Source organism: Molothrus ater, chromosome Z (genome assembly GCF_012460135.2).
Source record: "Molothrus ater isolate BHLD 08-10-18 breed brown headed cowbird chromosome Z, BPBGC_Mater_1.1, whole genome shotgun sequence".
NCBI classification, from domain to species: Eukaryota; Metazoa; Chordata; class Aves; order Passeriformes; family Icteridae; genus Molothrus; species Molothrus ater.
In genome coordinates, this window is record NC_050511.2 from 11248796 (window position 1) to 11265126 (window position 16331).

At 42.4% G+C, this 16331-nt stretch overlaps 1 protein-coding gene across 1 annotated transcript; it reads right to left on the reverse strand.

Moving 5' to 3' along the window:
• Nucleotides 1-617: 617 nt before the first annotated feature.
• AGXT2 (alanine--glyoxylate aminotransferase 2) lies at nt 618-15023 on the reverse strand. The gene is made up of 14 exons (XM_036402542.2): nt 14993-15023; nt 13188-13273; nt 12626-12810; nt 12197-12320; nt 11267-11361; nt 10073-10166; nt 8982-9075; nt 8056-8156; nt 6901-6993; nt 6034-6166; nt 4851-4939; nt 3268-3417; nt 2845-2943; nt 618-1358 (listed from the first exon to the last, which is right to left on the reverse strand). Exons 1-14 carry the CDS (start codon nt 15021-15023, stop codon nt 1248-1250), a joined length of 1485 nt encoding a protein of 494 aa, XP_036258435.2. The 3' UTR covers nt 618-1247.
• Between the last annotated feature and the right edge of the window lie 1308 nt (nt 15024-16331).

Genomic DNA, 16331 nt, shown 5'->3' on the forward strand with positions numbered 1-16331 from the left:
CTTAATTACATTAAGCAGCAGACAGAAGGGAAGAAGTTAGATGACAAAGCTGTTTAAACCAGTTTTGAGAATTGCTGTTTGGTTTGTACATCTACCTCCATGGCAGATGTTGGGGGAAAAAAGTCTAGTGGAACAGCCTTGCTGGAATAAGTGAGGGAGAAATAAATGAGTAACATGAATGAATTAATTTGTTCTGATTTCTAAGGAAAGGCATTACGGTTCTGTTTAAAGGCATAATCTCCCTGATCTTCAGTAGGAAAAAAAAAAGGTGGGTTAACAAATACCTGATTTTGCAGTGGAATTGGTTTGTACACAGGAGTTATGAAGGGAGTTGGAGAAGGCAGTGCTCAGCAAAGGCTGTACAATATTGTTTAGGACCCATGGAGTAAGATTTGGAGAGGTACTGACACTCTGTTACCAAAGTTCCTCTGAAGTACTGGCAGAATACTCTCCTCCCCCAAACTTACATGGTGCTTTATTGGGTCAAGGAATTTTTCCAATATTAAAATAGAAATAAAAGTAAAATGATAAACGTACAGTTCTTGCTGACTGTCCACAACATCTACTTTTTTTACTGGAAACTGAAGGAAGCAATGACATTACACATTAAAAAGTGATTATGTAAGAAAGAACATTTTATTCCACTTTCCAGAGTTTGCACCTTTACAAAATGATTAATGGGTGTGCTGTGCAATCCCAAAAGCAGCAGGAGGAAAAGAGAAGTGTATTTTGGAGAGAGTGATGACTGGATTTCCTATCCCCATGATAAAAATAATTACTGTAATTAGAAACATCTCAAGTGTCTGCAAACTTTTTGTAATGGTCTAATTACAGTGTGTCCTTGTAGGCAGGGTAAACAGTTTTAACTCTGAAATTTCTTTCCCAACTCTTTCTGTCACTCTTTCTAAAAATTACTGATTTTGATAGGATTTTCACTGGGGAAAGAAGAACACATGCCTGCCTCTCTCTCCATTTGATACCCTGTTAATCCAGTCAGGGTTTTTTGATAATGGCAAAATAGGTGTGCAGTTCATACAGATCAGCACTGTAGAACTGAAATGTAGCTTTACAAAACAGATTACACCATATCTTTGTTGAACACTGTATCAGTCAGAATGCTCTTATGATACTGAACAAGCATGTAATCGTCACACTGTGATTTTATTTTCCAGGGTAGATTAGTGCCCAGTCTGGGTTGCAAGTGTCAAGGATTGTGTGTGCCTCTCATGTGAGGAAACAAACCAGTTCTATTTTGCAGCTGCTTTTTCCATGTGTCTCTGTAAAGCAGTACGAAATACTTCCACAGCAAAGTCGACATCCCTCTTAGTAATGCACATAGGAGGCTTAATTCTGAATGTCTGAGGAGAGAGAACAAAAAGAAAAAAGAAATGCTCAAATTGCATGGAAAGAATATGGTTTCAAGCAGCCTATCTGGGTCAGCACTCCCGCCCCAAAAAAGTGAGGAAAAAAGGAGAACAGCAGTGTAGGCACCGAGGCTTATGATAAATGTACTTTGAAATGGAGCAATTTTGAACTTGACTGCATTGAATTGCATCTGACTCATGACCGCCTCTTGATAACCTAACTGCCTCCACAAAAGACCTAAGTAGAGTAGGTCGTGTCTGCAGCTCTGTTTCGGCAGACAGTAAAATCTTAGATGCATTTGTATAAAGAAAGAACAGAGACAGACGCATTTTCCTTTCTTGCAGCTCTACCACAGGGAAAAGTAGTATCTGCTGAGAGTGGCAGGCTCTCCCATTGTGTCAGCCGATTTGCTTTTTTATTATAGGCTGTTTTTAAAGGCTTTTAAGAGAATGCATTATGAATGAATCACTAAATACTACATTGTAGTTAGGGTGCTATAGCTGGAAATGTTGGTCAGGAAGCATTATATGTACAGCTACACTTGTCAAGAACGTGGTCTCTTAAATCTGAATGTTTAATCTATGTTTCCAAGAGTATTTATTTTCCATAAGAATCTTTAATTCAGGTTTTTCTGGCCTCATGTCACGGGACTTAATACAGGAAGAGCAGAGTAATGGGCTTTCTCACCCACAGCCCTGCTGAAGCAAACACTCACAGGTAAACAGCCCTCTTATCAGACAGAATGAGATTTTACTGCACTGAGCTTCAACTCGTTACCTGCCTCTTGGTCTGCGACTTAGGGAAGGAGTGATGAGGTAACAGACACAGTGTCTGATTTATTTTAGCCACCCTCCATCCATCTCACATGGCAGCTGCCTCCTCTCTGTCAGAGGGCTTCACTGAGGGGCCAGCCCTGAGGCAATTCTCTGCCATTAAATGAGTGCTGCAGGGAGCTGGTGCCGTGTCCTGGCTACAGCATGGAGTACACTGTCAGCTGCTGTGGGTTGATGGCCTTCACATCCAACTCTCTCTTCTGTGCTGTTGCTCAACTTGCTGTCAACACCATTTTTTTTCCTTTAATTGCCATAGAATTAGAACATTACCCAGCTCCCCAGACCCAAAGAACTACTAGTTTTGTACTGATGTATCAGGTGATAACCTAAGCTGTGCAAAGACTTGTTCCTGAGTATTGCTGAGTTCTTCTAAATTGCATAGACTGTATACCTTGCATACCTTGGTTTTCTCGGGGATGTTGTCCCTCTGAAGGAAAACTCCAAGCTTTGAGCTTGTTCAGAATATTTGAAAAGAATCATATAGTTCTTGCCCAGTTTTAAATAAGCAGTATTAAACAGAGATGGCTCCTAAGAGTATACATTTTCTAATTTATTTACTAAACTAAATTAACTTAACTTGAGGGAAGCAGAGATGTAGTTCACAAGGAAAGAAAATAAGCTTTATTTATAACCAGAGGTTCAGTACCTGACTGTAGAGCCCTCCTCTGCCAATCAGAACCCCCATGTCTTTACAGTCCTCCCAGATCTGATGGATTTCTTCAGCTGGAAGAGGGCGTCGGCTGTCCTGAGGATAGGAAATACTAAACTTCACTCAGATATTCTAAATTAGTTCTGTGACAAAGATTTATATTCCAGTCTCTCCAACAAATCCCAACTCTAGCTGAAAATGTTAGCTGTATAACTTACCTGCTCTCATGAGCCTGTGCAGTTAAGGTGCATGTCACTGTTTACTCAAAGCTTGTGAAATAGCTGAATGATGGAATGTTCTGGCTCATTTTTAGCCAGAGCAGTGTTTTCCCACTGCACTCTCTGCTTTTTAACAGGAACTATTTCTATTATTTCAATTGAAATGGCACTGTAAATTGAAAGGAATGAAGAAGTCACTAACCTTATCTGTCACCATTTCTACTCCAATCATAAGTCCCTTGCCACGGACATCTCCAACAATCTCAAATTTATCCCGTAGTTTAGCCAACTCCAGCAGCATGTATGTTCCCACATCATCACTATTTTTTTGTAGACCGTCTTCTTCAATAGCCTGGTTAAAATGAAGTACCATGACAGTGTTGCACGAAAAGCTTTCAACACATTCTGTTAATCCCCATTGAGCTTGTCACTATATTTATCTCACTTCCTTGCTATGTTCCTTGGCTACCTCACTGCTCAAAAAACTCATCACATCACTGCTGTGATGATCACAGCATCAGAATACAGTTGCCCATAATACTTTCATATTTCTGAGTCACTTTTCACATTTTTCTTAATGTTTACATTTAATCCAGTAATTCCTGCTCACATGTACTTGTAACTGGAAAATACCTGACCAGAAGGATTATTTTCAAAATCTTACCAGAATGTTTTAACTTTTTTCAGTATCATGAGAAGAATACAATTTGACTAGGCTTATCTATGTGTACTAGGCAGGGAACAGCTTGAATAATATATTATATTTAGCAACAACATGTTTTTTTAAAAACAGTATTTTCTTCATTCTTTACACTGTCCTCCTTAATCAGATTTCTTATTTGCAGGCACATACACCACCTACATACAGACCATTAGATGAACCTAACATCTGCATTTAGAAAAATTACATTTAAAAGTAATTACTGAAGATAAAGTGGTTGTTTCTACTTTTTTTTTCTTTCAACTCCATTTTATTCTTCCTGATTCTAACAATTTCCTTGGAATTATTTCAGAGCCAGTCTCCAAGTTATTTCGGAGTTGAAAAACCCCAAAACATGGGTTCTTTATACAATCATCCATCTTCTTAATAGCTTAAACCCCCCAAACCACTCAGGAAAGCAACACGAATAGAAACAGTGTCTGCTGTAATGAAGTGCACTTCAGGAATGAATGTTCTGTGCATAATCAAGACAAATTGATTTGTAATAGTGACCTACTACCCACTGACTGATTTTCTACTGAATAATAAGTGAAATATGTTGCACATTTTTCTGTTTTCTTTTTCATGAGGTAATTTTTTTTTCCAGAAGAATTTTTGACCTTAGGTATTTGTAATTGTCTGATCATAAAAGTTTTTTTAAGCATAAGGTAAAAAACATAAAGTAAGCATAAAGCCTAAAATTTTGTTAAACATGTATGCCAGAAAATAGATTTTCTTAGCTGTGGATTTGTATAGTGCTATGAAAGAATTAGCTAAGGCTTTTCAGTAAGTTCTCTCCTACAATTTTATTAACAAAGTAGAGAGCCCAAGGGAGAAAAAGATGATTCTGAAGTCATAGTTACAGGGCTCCTAGTCCTTCTAGAGATCTGAAAAGTTTTGCAATTAAATTAATCAGGATTTTTTCCTGTGTATGGGACACACTGGGGCACGTATACATGCATATGTTTATGCACTTTACTCAGTTATTTTAAAAATTGCCCACATAGAAACTTATATGTGCAACTTTCATCTTTTGATACAATTTATCTTGTGGTACAGGTAAATTCATATAATGTTCTCCCTACGTCAAGAACTGCAGCTCCAACTACACAGGCCAAAGGGTTTCCTCCAAACGTATTAAAGTGAAGGTTTTGAGCCAAGGAACTTGCAATTTCTGAAAGAAAAAGAACAACACTGGTTACTCCTTCCATTCATAGAATCACAGAATCATAGAATCACAGAATGGTTTGGGTTGGAAGGGACCTTAAAGATGATCCAGTTCCGACCCCTCTGCCATGGGCAGGGACACCTTCCACTGGACTCAGTTGCTCCAAGCCCCAACCAGCCTGGCCTTGAGCACTGCCAGGGATGGGGCACCCACAGCTTCTCTGGGCAACCTGTGTCACTGTCTCAACCCCTCACAGTAAAGAGTTTTTTCCTCATATCTAATCTAAACCTAATCTCTTTCAGTTTAAAGCCATTCCTCCTTGTCCTGTTACTCTATGCTCTTCTAAATAGAAAAGTCCCTCTCCATTCTTCTTGCACTGAAGGCCAAAATAGGTCACCCCAAAGCTTTCTCCAGGCTGAGCAATCCAAATTCTCTCAGCCTTTCCTCTTTGGAGAGGTGCTCTGCCCCTCTGATCATCTTGGTGGCCTCCTCTGCCCTGTTTGGTAACCGTACTGAATTGCTTTAAACATTTGTTACTGTAACAACAATTTCATTTGCTGTGGTTCAACTCTGATTCTACTGGAGACAACACAGCAAGATTTCCTGGAAGCAGTCTGTGCAAAATATGAGTATTTCCAAAAATTATACTGCCTAGCAGATACCAAAACAAAACTAATTTTAAAAGTCATGCTTCTAACATATGCTCTCAACTGCTTAGACAGACTGAGCCTCCCTAGACTGAGCCTGCCATTTGTAGGAATCAAGCAGCTGGGTTATTTATTCACAGTATATTTATCAGTAAAACAGTGAATTCAGTGAGGATTTCCAGGCTCTTTTACCAGCTCTACAAACCACTCACATGTTCATTCCTGCTTCAGTTATACAACTAAACCCATTCAAATACAGCTTTGTACTGATACAGCACATGTGGTAAAACAGGTGAAGCAATAAGGACCCAACTCAATTCTCAAAAGATAGATTGAGAAAAAGTTTTAAGTAACATTCAGCTTTTTAAACACACATCTCTCCACCAGTACTTATTTTGTATTATATTTTGCAATTACTCTGTTTTAGATCATAGTGGAACAGAACACTTATACCTTTTGTTGTAACAACAGCTGCCATTGGGAAGCCATTGCCAATTCCTTTTGCCAAAGTAACAATGTCAGGGACCACACCATGTGTTTGAAACCCCCAGAAATGGCTGCCTGTGCGTCCAAATCCTGTCTGTACCTTTCAAAGAAAAAATTCAGAGATACACTCATCACTTTCTCACACTTTATGATATAGCTCCTTTTCTTGTGTTTCTATTGTTACTGATTTGCATTAAACAGCAACTGTATCTGGAGTCAACTTGTATTAGGACCCTTATTCAGATCGTTCTACACAAAATGCTATTTATTGTAATTGGGTTTTTCTTTCATGTGATAAAATGTCATCATGTCTTAGGCCTGGTGAGATGCACAAATAAGATGCAGTGTCCATTTCAAAGTGGAGAAGAAATGTAAAAACATTTGACACATTTGATACTATTGTAGTATTGTTTTAGCTGAGAAAATTCTACTTCTAAAACATATTTGCAGAGGTACAGCAATCAAGTATTTTCTGTATTCTATGTGTGTCAACAACACTCATAAAAGGAACAGTTATTTTGACAAATCTTCCATCACAAGTAGCATTTGTTGCTACTTACTGCTATTGTCGCATATTTGTGTAAATTTACTGCTCCCAGAAGGTAAGGACTGAAGTCTGCTACAAATGTTACCTTTTCCCAACATGAGAAAAAAGGTAGTAAAAACTGGGAGGCTCCTATGCTTGGAAAGATGCAGTTTAACACTGTGTTAAACTTAAGCTATGAAGTGTATCACATTTCACTTAGATTATTTCCAGGCTTCACCTGGATTCTTTTAGGACAACTTTCAGAAGTACCCTACTCTAGAATTCTTATGTAAAAAAATCTGACTCACTTCATCTGAAATGCAAAGGCCCCCTCTTTCCCGTATAAGCTGATAAGCTTCCTTTAAGAAATTTCTTGGGTACTGAACAGCTCCATTAACACCCTGCCAAGAGAGAAACACAATGTTTTCAGGAACAGACAAGGAAACAGGAATTCTACTTGAGAAAAGAACCTAGCAGCCCTCAGGTAACAGCAGGACTGCTGTTACAAGCTTCTGGCTCCAGCAATGAAATCACTTCAGAAAGCTCCTGCTCAGGTCACGCATTCCCATTCCACAGTGCTGCCTGCTGCTCCGCTGGTTGTGCTGGCAGGAATGCTTGTGAGATCACTGTAAGACCAAGTCAATTAACAACAAACTGCTGAAACAAGGACCGTGAAAATCTATACACAGCAAAACCCAGGAACTGTTTGATGAGGAAGTTAACCAGAGAATTCAAATTCCTTCTTTGGTTAATTTGTTTAGAATATTGCCTTCTCAATGTCTTTTCACCTTGACAGTTTGCACTTGCCTTGGAAATTCAATTTTTTCCCTCCACCTGGACCAGAACAGCTTTTAAGACTCAAGTACATAAGTACTTAGAAAACAGTAAAAACCAGACAACTGCTCCAGTTTTCCCTTGCAGTCACAGTTCTCACATTGTTTCTCTTGCCCGGGATAAATTCTCATTTTTCCTATTGAAGACCCATGTCAAAAGCAATTGTGAATGTAGGGTGAAACATTTGGAGAATGAATTCTGTGGCCATCAGTTGCTGGACAGCTGTTAAAAATGTAGTGGACAACATGACGAGAAGAGGGAGAAGGAGGTTGAGTTAAAAGTTTACAGAAATAATAATGAAAATTGAAAGGAGATAATAGAAACCAAACCATAGCATGCATCACACTCACTATTTAAATGCAGAAAAAAAATGTATGTTTTTCTGTTAATCGTGATTCTTTGTTTAATTTCACAAGAAAAATCCTAGTTCCATTGAAGTCAGTGACAAAAGCTGAAATTTGAAGGCAGTGCATCTAATCTTTCAAACACTTAAAGTGTTTAAAGCATTACAAAATCATAGTAAGAATCAGCAAACATCTATGTTCAGGTTGCAGCTAAAGAATATCAGATTTGAGTATTTATTTCACACTACTTGTGCTATCACAATTGAGAAATGGCAAATTACCTACTTGGATTGGTTCAGCAATAAATCCAGCTACTGTCTTGGGCACTGAAGTATTCAGAGTATCTTTGAACTGTTCAATGTACTGGTCTTTTGCAAGACATGCACCTGTTTACAGGGGAAACAGTTTGAAGGGAATTTACTTCACATGAACAAAACTAGCTTCAAAACATGAAACTTTGCATCTAAGCAACAAGTGTTGTGTGACTGCATGGTAAATACCACCTCTCAAATGAACAATAAAAAGCTAAACATTAAAGGAGAGAGTCTCTTCTTGTAAATGTGTACTCCATGGTTAGTGCAGGTAGGAGGATTCTGGAGAATACAGTCTGTGCTTAGATAAAGAACAGAACAATTAGTATGGCTAATGCTGCCATCCACTAGGGACAGCAAAGCTAAAAACAAACCATTCTGTTATGTGTCCATATGAACTAAAATAATAAAAAGTGCTTGTTGAAACAGTAGAAAAACTGATTGGAACTGTTCTTAGCTGCACAGCAGTAGAAGAGATTTCACACTGTGTTGTATATGGAACATCTTGCCCCATGTAAGACCTCCACCTATTGCTGATTGTCCTTACTATTTGCCTTATTCCAATATAAAAGCTGGAAAGCTGTCAGAACTTTAGAAACCACAAAAAAGACCATCAACACTTCTGTTCTTCCAGATGTGCTGAAATGAGTTCCACAGCTTCCAGAGTTGATCATGACAAATACTGGAAACAAACACTGGGATTTCAAGAAGAAATCTGAGAACGTCGTGTCATCTGTCCCACATTTTTCCCATAGGGATGCAGGGTCCTGAGATAATCTGCAATATTTCATTTGGTTCAGCCTTGCAAAACAGAACCAGACATCTACTTTGCTTGAGGAGGTAATCATAACATATTTTCACTAGTATTTTGTAATCCAAAAATTTTTGTCATGGACCAACCTTCAGTACAGCTGCATTTTCGAACAGTTTGCACTGGAGAATCTCTACAATGGCTGCCTCCCCATGGACCACGAAAAACATCTGGTAACATTGTCTGTCAGACATAAGAGAAATAGCTATAGATTTGATGATGGCTTTCTAAGAGATCTTTTGATCTAATGACTAATGGCAAAACAGAAAAACAGCTGTTAGAATCAAGGGGCAAACACAATTCAAGGAACTTGTGTGAAGAACACTAGGGGGATAACACCAAATAACCAAGACAGTGTTGGAATCAAAAATTTAGACTGTTCCATCAATAAGCACACAACTGATTTTTTATTCCTTTTTTCATTCTTAGGATATTGGTTACCTAAAGGTAATGCCAGCATTTAAGAGCTTCTGGTAGTATTTTGGTAATCTGAAATAAGAACAAAATCTGCAAAGTAGAGTGAGGCAGGCATATCTAACAGAGAAAACTCCAGCTTTCTAATCCTGCTGCTGATGAAATACCACATGAATTAGGGCACTCACTGAGATAGGCTGGGAAGCTGCTGTAAATGAGCCTTCCTATGGTTAATAACGTGGCTGTCACCTGTAACTATTGGAGTCAACAATAGCAGCTTCTAGACAGAAAGTTACTCCAATCTGCTCAAGGGCAGGGACATTACATACTGCCATTTAACCTCAGTGGATCTCCTTAACAGGTGTGTCTCCTGTCTTGCTGAGATAGGATTCCCATTCATTATAGTGAAGGATCTGCTCCAGACCATCTGAAATTCTTTGCACAGATCTGACAAAACAAACTTGAAAAAATGGGTTCAGAACATTATTTTGCTCCTTACACAGACTCCAATGAAAACATCAAGCATGACTAAAGAACTGCAAATCATGGACCACTTGTGTTATGGTTGTTCTAACTCCAAATTAGCCTAAGAAACTATCTGTGGAAGAAAAGGGGACTCTGGCTCTTGTTGAATTTACACAGCAGAAACTGCTACACTGCAGTTTTGATTAGTGGCCATAAAGCGCTTGAGAGCAGAAAACAGCAATTGCTGAAATACTCAAATAAACTGTTAGTTACCCAGATTATGAAAAAAAAAAATTCTCACAGTTGTACAGCCAAAGCCATTGGCAACACCATGCTTATAAGAAGTCAGAGATGTCAAGCCCAGCGTGTAAGGGCTGCCTCCGTGGTATCCTCCTCTGCTCAAAAAAAACAAAGCAGATCAACATCACTCATTTCTGAGAACTGTCTGGAGTAATATCAGTTCTGAGAAGGCATGCTTCTGAGATATAAATTGTTGGGGAAAATGTGCATTTTTACACTGAAACGAAGAAGATTCCTACTGCCATTTTTTGCACTGCCTTTTGATACTGCTATTTCAAATATAAAAGCTGTGAAGAAATGTTTGAGAGGAGATGAGTACAATCATTGGAACCAACAGTGATTCAGACCGTGCCTCATGAAATTCTACTGTAGCACCTGATCCCTACAGAGCAAACATCTCTGTCTTTTGAATCTTGGAAACAGTTGCTGTCTCCAAAAGGTGTTGCCAATCATTAAACTAAATGGTGGTTTGCTGTCAGTTTTATATACAAATCAAAATTGGTTAGCGAGGATACACAAGCAAGGTAGGTACCCAATGTTCTGTTGAACGCAGTAACAGAAAAATACAGCTCTTCATTAACACAGCCATTTATTCTAATACTTGAGGCTCCCTGGGCTGCACAGTAAAGGGAACTGTTTATGCTGGTGTTTACAGTGTACTGGTGTTCAGCCCACATCCGTGCCTGTCATTAAGCCAGAAGAGCTGTTTGTGTACCTGTGCAGTGAACTGTGGTTCAGGGCCCTGACAGAATAACAAGGCTGCAAAGCAAACAAAACAAAAATCAGCTCCCAAGCAGAGCAGTTCCCCGCTGAGGTTCACTGCACTGCTGTTCCAGAGGTACCTTTGCACCCACAGGGGCACTGCAGAAGGGAAATGGAGGAAGAAAGGAGCAATTGCTCAGTCTTGGTCTGGCCATGAACAAAAGCCTACCAAAGCACACCCTGAACACAGACATCAGATCATTTTCTAGGTGACACAAGCAAAAATTGCAGGTTGCATTTTTATTGCAAACTAGTCCTAACATGCTATATGAAAACTTCAGCTCCTGATTTACTCCTCTTTGTCAAATACAGTAATTTTACAGCATTCTCCTCTGCAGACCTGGGGTGAAAAGTTCTCAGTTATTTCTTGTTTTAGGCACACAGAGAGCGATCCCATACACAGAGTAGTTTTGTGAAGCTGTGTCAGCATTACCTGAGAGAGATGATGTCAAAGTTACGAGTGTGTAGCCTTGCCATGAACATAGCTAAATCATTGGCTTCTGACCCACTGTTGGTGAGATAAACCACCTGTGGGAGAACACTTGGGATCAGTACAGCACAAAAACACCCCCTTCTTCTTTGGCATCAGACCATGTCCCTTAGAAACACGATGAATTCTAGCCTAGCACTGCCACAGGGCGACCTCACCACGATAAAATTAGCGTTGCCCTAATGCTACAGATGAGAACAAAGATCCAACGGATGTGCTCTGGGAGGGTACAGAAAAATCTCAAAAGGTTTCTATTTACAGGTTGTTCTAAGATGGATTTATGATAGAGAGAAATTAAAGTGTTGGGTCAAACTAAACAGGACATTTAAATCTTTCCTTCCATCTTTAAGATTGCAATAGCTTAATGGTCTTCTGCTAGCCCAATTTCATTTTATCACCAATTTATTTTACCTAAGAACAAAAGTTATTTTTCTTACTGTTTCACTAAATATGAAACATGACATTTTTGTGATTTATCTGTTTAAATGTTGGTAAACATTTACACATACTACACAAAATATTGTCAAACAATTTCCACTGTGGATTTTCATGAGATCAAAAAAATTAAGGTCAGCTATATGTCAGAATAGTACACATCTTCTTTGTTCCTCCAAAGTAATTTTTAAGCCCGCAATGCCTCTTCGCAGTGACAAGTGAAGGGAGAAAACAAACAGAACAGAAACTGGGGATATTATGTCTACAGCTAGTTCTGAAGAAAAGGCCCTGAGCACCCTCGTGCTCTTTAACTGACAGTCTCTATTCCCCATACAGATTTTCTCTCTAGAGATATCATGGCTCTCGATTATTTAATAAATACTTCCTATAAACAGAGACCCACTTCACCAGGCCCTGCTCCTGTCAAAAGCAATTTACCTTCAGTGGATCTGGAAAAAGAGAAGTTAGCTTCTCCGCATACTCGTGGATTGCTGGGTACATGTAGATGTTGGTGGTATGCCACAGGCGAGCCAGCTGCTTCTGGGTAGCCATAGTTACCTTCCTGCATGTAGCAAGGGAGAGACAAAGGGATGGAATTCCACACAGACTCCTCACTCATACATGCACATACCTCTCTGCTATTGATTCTGCAAACGCAGATGCTGCACCGTGCGCCAGATGGAGGAACAAGCAGACTAAATTAATGAATCCTTCAAAATGTAGCAGAAACTGAACTGTGATACATGTCAATTCAGTAAGTTATATTCTGGTTTCAGGCTCACAGTGCTGTACATTAATGAAGCACAAAACAAGCATAGGTGTCTCTTCCTGGGTTTTGTACCATAAATCAAAAAGCAACATACTTACGGGTGACAGTGTCCAACACTGACAGTGACAATTCCAGCAAAGAGATCAAGGTATCTTCGTCCCTCATGATCAAACAACCACTGCATATGTCCCTGGTGCAGCAGCAATGGCCTCTTGTAGTATGTTCTCAGTGAAGGTGCAATATTTTGTTCACGGATCTTCTGCATGCGTTCATAGGTATAGGACTGAGTGGAATAAAACAGTCAGTATCCATCCCAGCCTTCCAAAGATCCAGACTCATGGAGTTGGTGTGGAGCACACAGATTACACAGCTGTCTACAGGATTAAGATTGTAACAGATTCTGGCACACAGAAGGCTGTTCTACAAACCTCTGAAACTCAGCTTTTTGAAATAAAGCTGTGCTTCTGCACAAACCTCTTCCTTAAAATGTTTTCAAATTACAGATTTGTCACACAGGTACATTTACAGGTTATATCCTAGCTGTAGCAGTTGGGCTGTGCCCAAAGAAGCAAATTTTATAATCATATTTAGCAGATGAACCTGTCACCCAAACCCAGTAATGAAGCTTTATTTAAATTCAGTGTAGTATGCATGACTTACTTCATATTTTTCAGGTACAAAATCACAAGGAGGCATTTTTGCTTGTGTGGAGAGAGAACTTTTCCATTTCTGCTGCCTAAAGGCAACTATAAAATAGTAAAAGAATTATGAAACACTTGGCAAACTTCACACCTAAAAGATTTGCTCAATAAACTTGTTCAATGAACACACGAGCTACAGTCACAGAAAATTTCGGAGGGTTTTTTTTGGTCTGAGAAGTTTTTTTTGGGAAAAATAAGTAAGAGGCAGAATATATGTCATTTTAAAAGAAAGGGGTTTATGTTTCACCCATTAAAACTCAAGTTTTCAGTTTCACATGGACTTCTATTTTGACAGAAGAATAATTTTTATTTTGAAAATAAAACCTATTTCTAATACAATTTCTTGTCTGGAAGCAGTGGGTGAATGCTATGCAGCCAGGTGCCCAGGGTGACTGCAGCATGGGCAGTCCCAGGGAGCAGGGCAGAGGCAAAGCTGGGCTCACTGAGAGTGCCCTGCATAAATGGAGCTGAGCAAGGTCCAGGGTCCACCCAGGCAGGAGCAGCAGCAGATGGGGCCAGGGCAGGGCTGGACACAAGGCCACAGCAGAAGTGCAAGGTCCATCCAGGAGACAGAGCCGGGGCTGGGCTGGTGGCAAGGCTCAAGGCTCAGCTGAGGCAGAGACTGAATGGGGCAGAGATGAAACCAAGGGCTCCTGGACAAGGGGTACAGCCCTGGGGGAGGCTGTTCAGGGGACACGAGCTGTGCTTAGGGCCCTGACAACTCCAGCTGCCATCTTCCATCCTTGCTCCAAAATCCTGGGAACATCACACTGTCCTGCCTTTCATTGAAGTGCCCATGCAATTCAGCAGGTATCAGAGGCACCTGATTGCCCAGAGAGGTTGTGGAGCCTCCCTCACTGGATATTCAAGAGCCGTCTGGACACAATCCTGTGCCGGGTGCTCTGGGATGGCCCTGCTGGAGCAGGGAGGCTGGACCAGATGACTCACGGTGGTCCCTTCCTACCTGACCCATCCTGTGATTCTGCCAGGAGTTATCTCAAGAGACTCTATTCCTGCACCTAGAACACTAACTACTGAGAGTTACACAGTTGTTTTTAAAAGCCAAAGGTTAAAACACATGTGAAATGTAAATGACTGAAGAATAAAGTTTCCTGAAATTAATTAGACACAATGGCACGTCCCTTACAACACTAATGAATATAGAATCTACAAGAGACTCTTCTCAAAAGAGTAGTTGAAAACCCATGAGTTAAGGAAGCTTTACCCTTGGAACTCTTTCCAAGGGATTTGCAGCTGCACCAAAAGCGCTTCCACCCCGCGCGCAGGCACGGTGCTGCCGTCCCTCCCGAGCTGCGCGGAGTCCCGGCCGCTCCCGGGCCGCGCCCCCGGAGGGCGCCCCCTCCGCTCCCTCAGCGCCCCCTCCGCTCCCTCAGCGCCCCCTCCGCTCCCTCAGCGTCCCCGCGCCCCCTCCGCTCCCTCAGCGCCCCCTCCGCTCCCTCAGCGCCCCCGCCGCTCCCTCAGCGCCCCCGCCGCTCCCTCCTCTCCCTCAGCGCTCCCTCCGCTCCCTCAGCGCCCCCGCCGCTCCCTCAGCGCCCCCGCCGCCCCCTCCTCTCCCTCAGCGCTCCCTCCGCTCCCTCAGCGCCCCCGCCGCTCCCTCAGCGCTCCCTCAGTGCCCCCGCCGCTCCCTCAGCGCTCCCTCAGCGCTCCCTCAGCGCTCCCTCGGCGGCCCCGCCGCTCCCTCGGCGCCCCCGCCGCTCCCTCAGCGCCCCCGCCGCTCCCTCAGCGCCCCCGCCGCTCCCTCACCGCCGCCGAGCCGCCGCAGCCGCCCCGCCATGGCCGCCCGCCCAGGCAGCGCACGGCCCCAGCACGTGTGCTGCTGTCCCCCCGGTGTCATCACATTCCATCCCCTGAGGTCATCCCGTGCTGTCCCCTGGTGTCATCCCGTGGTGTTCTTGTCGTGTCATCTAGTGCTGTCCCCTTAGTGTCACCTGCGCTGTCCCATCCCGAGTCTTTCTCTGACACAGTTTGACCGTGAGCCCTTCAGAAGAGCCTCGACAGGCTGGAGAGGTGGTCAGAGAAGAACTCTCTGAAATCCAACACAGGAAAATGCACGGTCCTGCACCTGGGGAGGAACAGCCCTGGGTACCAGCACAGGCTGGGGCCCCACCTAGTGGGAAGCAGCTCTGTGGAGCAGGAGCTGGGGCTCCTGGTGGACACCAAACTGTGCATGAGCAGCTGTGCCCGTGTGGCCAGGAAGGCCAACAGAATCCTGGATGCCTTTGGAAGAGCACTGCCAGAAATTCAAAGGAGGTGATCCTGCCCTGCCACTCAGCTCTAGTGAGGTCTCTCACCTGGAGTCTGTGCTCAGTGCTGGTCTCTGGAGCATGGAGGGACATGCATGGAACAGAGACATGGAGCTCCTGGAGTGGGTCCAGCAAAGAGCTACAAAGGTGATCAGGGGATTGGAGCATCTCCATTATGAGGAAAGGCTGAGAGAATTGATCCTGTTCAGCCTTGAAAGGCATAACTGAGAGGGGACCCCATCAGTGTCTGTCAGTGACTGCAGGGAGGGGTCAGAGCATGGACCAGGCTCTGTTCAGTGGTACCAGGCAGCAGGACATGAGACAGCAGGCAGAAACTGATGCACAGAGAATTCCACCTGAACATGAGAAAAATCTTTACTGTGTGTGTGATCGTGCAGTGGAAGAGCACAATCACACACACAGATTAAAGAAGACTGTCTCCCTCACAGAAAATACTCAAGAACTGCCTGGATGCAGTCCTCTGCTGTGTCCTCTGGGGTGATGCTTGAGCAGGGATTTTGGACCAGATGACCTAGTGTGGGGCCCTTCAACCTGACCCAGTCTGTGATTCTGTGAATTGTGTTATGTTAAATACATCTGGGTGGATGGGGAGAAAGTGGCAGATATGCTGAGGGCTAACCTCTCTAGGCTGATGACCCATTTATTCCCTTGTTTTTTCAGGGAAGAGGTGTAGCACAACCTCCTACAAGGATGGGAGAATTGGGAAGCTCTGCTTCCTTTCTCCATTACTTGCCATCAGCCAAGCCCTGGGCAGCCACACACTCAGTCTCCCACCAGTGAGAATGGGGAGAGGAAGGGAAGGGTAAAAGCTGGAAAAC